The 9,616-nt window shown below is 41.5% G+C and overlaps 1 protein-coding gene across 1 annotated transcript in view; it reads right to left on the bottom strand.

Moving 5' to 3' along the window:
* Positions 1-9,616, bottom strand: part of PLEKHG3 (pleckstrin homology and RhoGEF domain containing G3) — a 48,833-nt gene that overhangs the window by 29,753 nt on the left and 9,464 nt on the right. The window contains exons 2-3 of the mRNA XM_018559275.1: positions 4,329-4,792; positions 997-1,097 (exon numbers count right to left, since the gene is read on the bottom strand). Coding sequence (XP_018414777.1) covers positions 997-1,097; positions 4,329-4,792 — 565 coding nt within the window. The remainder of the gene's footprint in view (positions 1-996; positions 1,098-4,328; positions 4,793-9,616) is intronic.

Genomic DNA, 9,616 nt, shown 5'->3' with positions numbered 1-9,616 from the left:
ACAAACACACACAAAAAAAACAGACCTGCCCTGGAGTGCAAGGTCCACTTTAAATAAGAACAGCTAATGATGGTTATTTGTCTGTCTGTTGGGCCCCTTTGTTATCCCTATTAAAAGGGAACTTTTATGGGGAGGAGCATGGAGGCTACCATTGTTAACATCGTATTTAGTAAAAGCTAACTTGCTTGGCAGTCTTGCTGACACTCCAACAGCAATACTTGGGATTTACTGCCCAAAACAAGTATAAAGATTTCTGACTTGTCTCTGATTTTTCTGATCTACATGCTTATTCCAAGACAGTAACTTAGATAGTACTAAAGCTACAGTAGTGGGTCAGAAAAATGGCAGTCAACTAGTACATGCAGAAGGAGGTCAGCGATGATAATTCCCACAAATCTATTGGGAAAGATTTACTTTGAAGCTGAACTCCAGGCAAACAGTTAAATACACAGATGAATTACATACAAGAAAGCGGTTTTACCTGCCAAAGGATTTTGTTCCTATCCATCCAATCTGGAGATTTGTGCAGCTCTGTCACACAGCACAGCCCTTGTCTGGCAGGGAAAGTGACTTGTTTTTTCTGTGCTGCACATAAGTAACACTTACGGGTCTTGTTCCTCCCTTGATTGGACATTGAAAAGAAAAGCAGCACTCTGCTCTGCTCTCTACTCCTATTAACATGCCATATGTTAAAGCATGGGCATGGCAGCACAACTGATTGGCTCCTTGTGCTTGTTCTTCAAACATTAGTTCACTATCACTAGTGGAGACATCTACTTTATATTTAAAATGTATTTTGTTATCTGAAGGTGATCTCCCCCCTTTGGGTTTTGAGAGAGCACTTTCACATCCATTCACAACTAGACCGAGCGCAACTTATTTGCCACATAATAGACTCACTTATACACAAAGTTGCTGCTGGTCTATTTAGTTATTTAGATATCGAGTCACTCATTCCCAGCGCAGTGATTTTTGATTATTTTTAAAGTATATTACCTGTTCAATTCATAAATATCCTCAATATTTCCAAAGAGAGCACAGACTTGCTCTGGTTTCATTGGCAGCTCTTGTTTGTCTATGATGCCTCCCAGATAATCCTACAGGAATAAAATACAGGCACTTAAGTTTTGAGTATTAATCATGGCTGACAGATTTTATTGCCTCATTAATGTTTTAGCAGCTCACTGCTCCCCAGGTCATGAGTTTTCATTATAGGAATAAATACAATTTGTTATCAGGGTGCTGTGATAAGACGGAATTCAGATTCTTACATTGGCTTCATTCACAAAAATGTAGTTTTAAAAATAAGGATAAAAAAAATAATAATAGGTCACTGTCTGTCTAGGATGTGTATCATGGAAGCTGCTCATTTCAAAGGAAAGAGGCAAAACACACATAAAATGTCAACTCTACTGTACAATTAACAGAAACCTGCAGTAATTGGACGCCAGAAAACAAAAAGCAGACAAGTGCTGGTGTGGAATGCACAATCAATCTCATAGCCAGAGGGGCTCTTTGATGTGTTTGGTTTCCTGGTGATGGTAAAATAACAGCAAAGTAACTCATTTCACAATTTCTGCAGTAAATCAGGCATGAACTTGCTTTACAGACGACCAAAACTTTTTCGGCTCGGTTTCCTTGTAGGGGCACATTCACAGCATTTTACCTATTTGGGATGCCTTCATTCACATTTTTTACATACAAATTCACAGAAAACAAATGAAAGGATTGGGCAATGTGTCAATCTGACTGCACTGCATCTTTTACAGGACATGCTGCAGTTCAAATGTAGAAGTATACATGGACATGCACAACAAGCAAATCTACTTCCTGTGATCAAAATGTACTTCTACACATGGCCACAAAAATGTATTAGGCCGGGCGATCTGGGGCTAAACACTGGAAAGGGAATTTATCAAAACTGGAGCAGACAAAATCTGGAGCAGTTGTGCATGGCAACCAATCAGCTTCTCTCTCTCATTTTCAAATTTTAACTGAAAAAACTGAAGAGAGAAGCGGATTCGTTGCCCTGGGCAACTGCTCCAGATTTAGCCTGCTCCGGTTTCGATAAATTCCCGCCTGCGTGTACACAGTGTGGGAGAGATACCACAACCCAAACCAAGTTAAAGTGGAACTTTACCCCATTTTACTAAAATCCGGTTTTGATAAATTCCCGCCTGCGTGTACACAGTGTGGGAGAGATACCACAACCCAAACCAAGTTAAAGTGAACCTTTACCCCATTTTACTAAAAAATCACCTCAGCATGCAGCTCAGGATGCCGATATGAAATCATCCTACATTCATGAGGTAAACCAACATTTTTATTTTAACTTAAAATTATTGTTTTCCACTTCTTGGGCATTAGTGATGTAACATGCCCAAGCATTGCATCCTGGGAAGGTTACATCACGGAGCATTGTTGGGAAATCCCATCTGTAATCTCATGAGATCTCAGGCAAAGGCATTTTCCTTCCCTGAGATGATGTGTATGGTCACGTGTCCTAGTCACATGTGCCAGAGTTCCAGGAAGTAAAGGGAGATCTATTAATCCGCCCTCAGTAAAATGGCCACTGTGAGCAAAATGGAGAGGAAAAGCAAAATAAGGTATGCAAAGTGTAAAAAGCCGGCAGTTATCTACAAGTATGTGTTTGCAGATTGCCATCACTAAGCATTTGCAAAGGCAAGTTTGTTGTCATTTCAAAGATATGGCTAAAAGTTACTCTTTAACATCCAGGCTGGTTCAGAAATTGCAAAGGTAAGCAGCGCTGTCATTTTATAGGGTTTTTAAAAGACAGCTTGGTCTATGGCAAAAGGGTTTTAGTAAACTACACTGCAACACTTTGTAGCTTTGCAGTAATTAAAAGGAAGCCAGGTTTCTAAGAGGGATACAGAGCCCCCGCTGACCTCCTGAAAATCCTTGTTGTCTTGCTATCTCTGTAGAATACCAGTAAGTCTCCCTGCACTCCTTGCAGCGTTTCAGATCAAATCACGATGGTGGTGCTTGCAGTGATAACCACAGATGGCCCCGTGTACATCAAACGGCAAGAAGTGAAGATCACCAGCACTCAGAGGATGACATTATCATTTAAACGTCATCCTCTGAGTGCTAGTGATCTTCACTTTTTACTGTCTTGCCATCTCTGACTTTAATACTTTCAATCACTGAACTGAACAAGCAAGTAGTTCAAGAAAGTCAGCGTAAAGTCAAAATTCCTAATCTACATGCTTGTTCTGAATTAGTGACTTTGAAGTTAATGAAGCCATTGGATCAGTATGACAGTCTGTGAACCAGCATTTTAGGAGAGGTCAGAAATGACAACCTCTTTGGCAGCCTAAGCCACTGATGACTTAAAATACTGCATCTCGGGTTGTCATACTCATCCCATGCATACTTGTTCTGGGTTAGTGTCTAAAAGTATTGCAACCAGAGATGGTCAGGCACAGCTAGTAATTGTATTTTTAAACAGCCAGTCAGCAATGTTAACTTCCATATTACAGATATCTGCTCGGCCATAGACAAGCTCTATAAGGATATACTGAATATGAGGTTCTGGAAAGAAAGCTGCTATGGTCTTCGGTATCATCTGGATGTTTACTGTGGGTGCCAGTCACCCTCAATGAACAAATTAGGACAGCGTGAAGTATTTTTCTAAACATCTTGCAGATCAGGGTTCTTTAAGCCACAAACTAAAAAATCTCAGGCTGCTTGATATACCTGTAGAGAGGCAGCTTTAGGCAAATAGTTTCTGTGTGAACACCCCAAAAAAGAAAAACCCAATGTAACTGCATGTAAAATGCCTGCAAGCCATCCATATTAAAATAGTATACATTTCCTGTAAGATTTCTGTATGTAGCTGTGAAGGCCATCACAATACAAATAGTAAATCAGGTTGATGGCTTTCAAGTAAAACTGTAAGGACATAAACAAGGACAGTTGACATTGCTTTAAAAAAATATGGGCGTCATAATGATTTTGGCTTAACTGCCTATTAAGTCGGAATAACCTGGAATAAATTTGCAGCCAGTGAAGTCTGAAAGACACATCTGCCTTCCTACATACTTCCTGGTCAGTGACAGAATACCTAGTGAGTCCAGGGTCAAGGTGATTAGACTGCAGACTATACCTTTAAAAGTTCACAATGCAGCTTTAAAATTTCTTCCCTCACAGGTTCACTTTACAATTATTCTGATACCCTCATCCCATGACACATGCTTTCAGAACCTCTGCATTGCCCCACTCTACCCAACCCTACCCTAAAAATGTTCTGGGCTGAAGGTCTCCGATTTTCTGTCCCATAATGCCAGTGTAAATGGACTGTTACATACCTCTGCAATACTACGTAGATCCTGGACGTACATCCTCTCAGTCTCGATAATTTCCAGCACCACACGTTCCACATAACTGAGTTTGTTAGAGATACCACTAACTTTTGTCCCAAATGGAGAAAGAGACCTAGAACCAATACGGCTTCGTCTGTTAACATTATTGTTGCCGTTTGTAGTGTGGGAATTTTTTAACCCACTTTGCTTGTCCCGAAAAGTGGAGTGCAGGTTCTCCCCAGTAGACGACACCAGCGCCATTTTCACACCAGTTGGACTGTTACCCAACCGCTCCTCTTCTGTTGGTCCGATATTTTCATAGAGATCACGGCCCTCACGAAGGGAGCCAGAAGATGCTGTAGAGGCGATGCTTACAGGTCGGTCCGAATCATAAAAGTCAGTAGAGATGGAGGCAGAACTGGAGAATTTTTCATTGCTGCTGGATGAGCCTGCTGACAGTCGGGGGGATTCTGGGAAAAACAAGACAGATACAAATTGAATTTGATTGAAGCACTGCGTTAAAAGTAAATCTTGATTTCAGATGGTGACATCATCTTATTTCCCACAAAAGTTAAATTCCAGCTATGGATACAAGGCCCTTTAAACATAGGAGATAAAAAGCAACAGGCAAATGTTTAGAGAATTCATTTACTTTATCCTAGAGTAGAACGGTTATTTTGTTCCCTATGATTACATGTAAATGTTTCTACATATAAATTATATCTTCCTCGTCTCTGAGATATCCCTGCACTGTATCACAATAAAACCATCCACCCAGTCCATCCTGGAGAGCATCAGCTGTTTCCTATACAAAGATCACAAGTCAAAAGAAAAATCATCACTTCTTCAATGTTTGTGTTACCTGAAATTGTGCTTTCAGATCTAAAGGATTCCAGGTGATGGTGATTCAAAAATTGTATGATTCTTCACAGATCTGTATGCAAATATCCAGGTGAATTAAAAATTGCGGAATCAGTTCTCTCACCACTAATTACCATCACTGCTCTCTGTGAAAGTTTAATCTACAGAAATTCACTGGCAAAGTGACAACTTTTCAAAAAAACATAATCCAGCAGCATGAGTGAGAGCTAATCCAGAACTCCAACACTGTCACTGCAGAGGCTAATGAATACCACGCAGGGTATTCTATTTCAAGTCCCCAGTTACCTCTGTGTAGTAAAGCAAAAGTTTAACTAGAGGAGTCAAAATGAGCTCCGTCATGCCTGTCCTTAAGAATAGGCATTAGCATGAGAAACACCCATTGCAGATTTGTCAATGGGGATTAGAGGTGTGACACTACCTAGTACTGAATATGTGTCCACTCTGCTTTGTGATGCTAATAGGGATGGAGTTTGTGTATATGAAGAGGCATTTCTCAAGAGGATTTGTTTTATGATTTAATTCAGTCCTCAACTTTTCCTTCTCTTTCTCTTAACTGTCCTAAATTCTGACCAGTGGCCACATTAGGAGAAAGAGGGTGCTTATGGACCGAACCCAGCCAGATAGATACTCTGCAGTTTGCTTGGTTTTTTTACTGGGAATGGTTCCAATGAGCTATTTTCAGTCTTGAAATAATGTATGCTGTAGGGTTTAAGAAGAAAGTGACAACAGGCACCTGCATGCAATGATTAAAAATACTAATGTAAGGGTTGAACTTAGTGGTTTCGAAGATCCACCTTTACAAGGAATACTACAATGGAAGTACATAGTGTTTATTCTAGTAGAACTTCCCCTTATGTAGACCATGGGTTTAATTTACTAAAGCATCTTTTCTCAACCAGAGATCCGTGGAACCTTAGGATTCTACCAGAGATTGCTAGGGCTTCCTTGAACTATGGCTGGTTGAGCTTCCATTTGGTGGTGCAAAAGCCAGCAGCATGACACCAATCATCTTTTTAGCTGTCTGTAAGGGTGGCATTCTGAACACCACTGTAAAGGTTGTACTCTTCCAACTAGGAAGAGGAATGTTTGCCATTGCCATTCATTGGTTTTGGTAAGGCTTCCTCAAGACCTGGAAATGTTAGCGGTTCCTCTTGGGTACGAAGTATGAGCCTGTAATCCATAGTACAGCCTTTCTGTTTTAGAGTATTTTTGCTTGCACGTGATTGGATGATTGACGTGGACCGCAGTTTCACCTTCATCTAAAGCAAGGCCATACATCTATAGATTTTCTGCAGATTTTCTTTGGTGACATGGAAAAAGTGCAACAGATTCCTCCCATCTACGCTAAACTGGTGGATGGAGGAATCTCCCGCTGGGACAAGCCTGAGTATCTTGCTGGTCGGCCCTGCTGGCTGTCAAAATACCTGAACAATCTGATTGGATGCAGGCACTGTGCAGGTGTTTTCAAAAGCCAGCAGAGCCTACTAGAAAGATACTGAGGCTTGGCCCAGCGGGAGAATCCTCCATCCACACAGATTAGCATAGATGGAGCAATCTGTGAACATTCGCTCCGGTATATTGAGCAGAGTAGTGAACATTCGCTCCAGTATATTGAGCAGAGTAGTTCAATGTAAATAAGCAATCTGCTTTACATTGCACCATGGTAAAAAACATTTAGACTGCAGCATCTGTCTGTCAACAACAATGTTTCAGCTCCTATTTAATTGTACTTCTCTCCCTCTCAAAAGATTGCTGAGCATACAGATTTTTGTAATTCAGAAAATACTGAATCATAATAGATTTATTTTTATTATGTAGATAGAACACCTGTCTAATGTGGTTTATTTGTTTTTTAAGGACTTGATTTCTCTAAGGCTTTAAGGCTTCTAAATAGGACTTTCAAAAACTTTAATTGCTAACAGGTTCACTTTAAGAATACATTTGCCGAGTATAAAGCTATGCAATGGTTTTGGACCTATTTCACCAATAATCAAGATGCTAAGGGAATCCCACAGCTATCTCCCACTGAACTGTGTGGTCAGCTCTTTGCAATTATGGGGGGAACAAATGCCTCATGTATTTTGAAGAAAAATGCATATAATGCATAGCCTTTCCCCAATAGATTCTGAATATTGACTATTTTGTAGGATCAGAAAAAACACACAGTAGCCTAATATAATTGGACCATGTAATCGTACTGTGTAACCAACATCTGCAACTGTTAGGCCAACAAACTAATCAAAGTGTTAAATTGGGACTTTCCATAACAAGAAGCAGGTGCCTGAAACCAGTAAGCCTCTCTTAGGAAAACGCAAATATAGAGAATTAAGACTTTGTAGTAAAATGAATGGGTTACACATAAACTTTATATGCTAATTTCCATTCAATGAAATCTTTTGTTGCTGAACTAGCCTGGGGCAATCCAAGGTGTCATCTGCTGGAAAAAGATGGGACACTGTCCTTCCTGCCAGGAAGCGACAGCCAGTCTCAGGAGACGTGTAACTGTGAGCTGACAGCTAGAGAGTGACGCATTTTCCTAGAGGTAGACCAAAACCCAGAACAAAGTCTAGTGTGTTGTAATCAATGGGACATATCGAAGGGAAACTTGCTGTGGTTTCATACAAAAAGGTGGAGAAATTGATGAAGAATCCAGGAAGCAGCAGACACATCAGATAGTGAGAATAAGCTGCAGAGAGCTAGTCATGTCAGACACATGGGGGCTGGCAATGTGGAGGCTGCCCAGGGCTGTCATACTTATCTTTGATTCTCTGCAAGTCACTGGCCCAGAGAAGAAATAATAAAAAAAAAAAAGAAAAAAGTGTACCTATAGACAAAACTTAAAAAAAAAATTATTTTAAGACTAAGCGGGGAAGGGTTTAAACCCCCATCAGGTTTTTCTTTAGGGCTCTATTAGTGAGATTTCCCCTCACTTCCTGTTTTGGGGACAACATTTTGCCATACTGGAGGAGAACAGACAATAGAAACATTGATAGAGATTCCAGTCTGTGTTGCGGTTGAAGAATTCCCTTTATTTCCTGTCTGGTGAAGAGTTTGTCCCCACGACAGAAAGTGGGGGGAAGGGGGGAGGGGCTTGTCTATAGGTACACTTTAAGCAATATTAGCCCATATACAGTACTGCATTCTCTAATGTCAAGTTTCCTTTAATCCTATTAGCTACACAACACCCAGGATTTGTGCACCCATAAAGAATTGTAACAATCCACGACGGGATCCCATAACGACAGGGCCTCCTTGGGCTCCCACCCTAGCTGCATCTCTCCTAGAGCTGTCATGACTCATTGTGCTATTCCCTCTTACATCTCTGATGAGAGATGTAAACAACAATTGCACAAGGTTCCCACTGATATTTTGTTTTTGTATGTTTAACAATGGGACTGGTAAAGGCAATGGCATTTTTAATTATACATGTTAAGCACATGGCATGACATAAGCATCTCCAATCTGGCTATTTTCAGTCAGATGGCCACCACATTTCTATGGTGCTTGCAACTGTTCTATGGTCAGTTGGGTAGGTGTAAAGAAGGGAACTCCAGGCATACTTATTCCTAACCCTTGCAGTGGGGATATCCTCGCACTGCAAGGGTTGAGCTCTTTTTTTCTGTGTAGGGACGAAAATAAAAAAAGATATACACACCTGAACCTGGTGTGATATACACACCTGAACCATCTGGCTGATAAACCGATCCCTGCCGCCTCTGCTCCAGCGGTCCAAGGTCCTGTGAGTCATCACGTCAGTATACAGTATATAGGACATGAGGACGCTGAGGGACATTCCATCGCTGCAATGAAGGAGGGAGACAGGTGGCAGGGATCAGAGTAGCAGCCAGTCCGCTCTGAGGTTCACGTGAGTATAAACTTTATTTTTGTCTCTAGACAAAAACAAGCCCCACTGCAAGGGTTAGGAATAAAATTGGCTAGGACTTCTTCTTTAAAGGGGAACTATGGGGTGAGTGTTTTTCCCCATAGTTCTCCTAAGGGTCACGGGAGGACATAAACTAGCGCCCTCCCGTGACCCAAAGCCGCAGCCGGGACAAATCCCAACATTACTGTCGAGATCCACCCAGCTGCGTGAGTGACAGCTGACTCTGCCTATCTAGAGGCAGAGCCAGCTGTACCCGCCCCTCCCTCGTCGGTTCCGCCAGTCAGCACTGGAGGATCGGAGCGGGGAGGGGAACCCTGCAGGGAGCCGTGAGTGACAGTTACGGCTCTCTGCAGGGACAGGATCGAAAAGTGAGCGAGCGACGGTTTGTGTTCGCTCACTTCCCAATCTATTGAGCCGACGTGTGACAGTTTAATTGTCACACGTCGGCTCGAACTATGAGGTTGAATGAAAATCACTCACCTCATAGTTCTCCTTTAAAACTTCTTCTGAATGCTAATGCCTCCCCCTC

The sequence above is a fragment of the Nanorana parkeri genome, unplaced genomic scaffold (genome assembly GCF_000935625.1).
Source record: "Nanorana parkeri isolate BGI_ZX_2015 unplaced genomic scaffold, ASM93562v1 scaffold386, whole genome shotgun sequence".
Taxonomy (NCBI): domain Eukaryota; kingdom Metazoa; phylum Chordata; class Amphibia; order Anura; family Dicroglossidae; genus Nanorana; species Nanorana parkeri.
The sequence above is the reverse complement of the archived record's forward strand: the minus strand, read 5'-3'. Positions and strand labels throughout refer to the sequence as shown.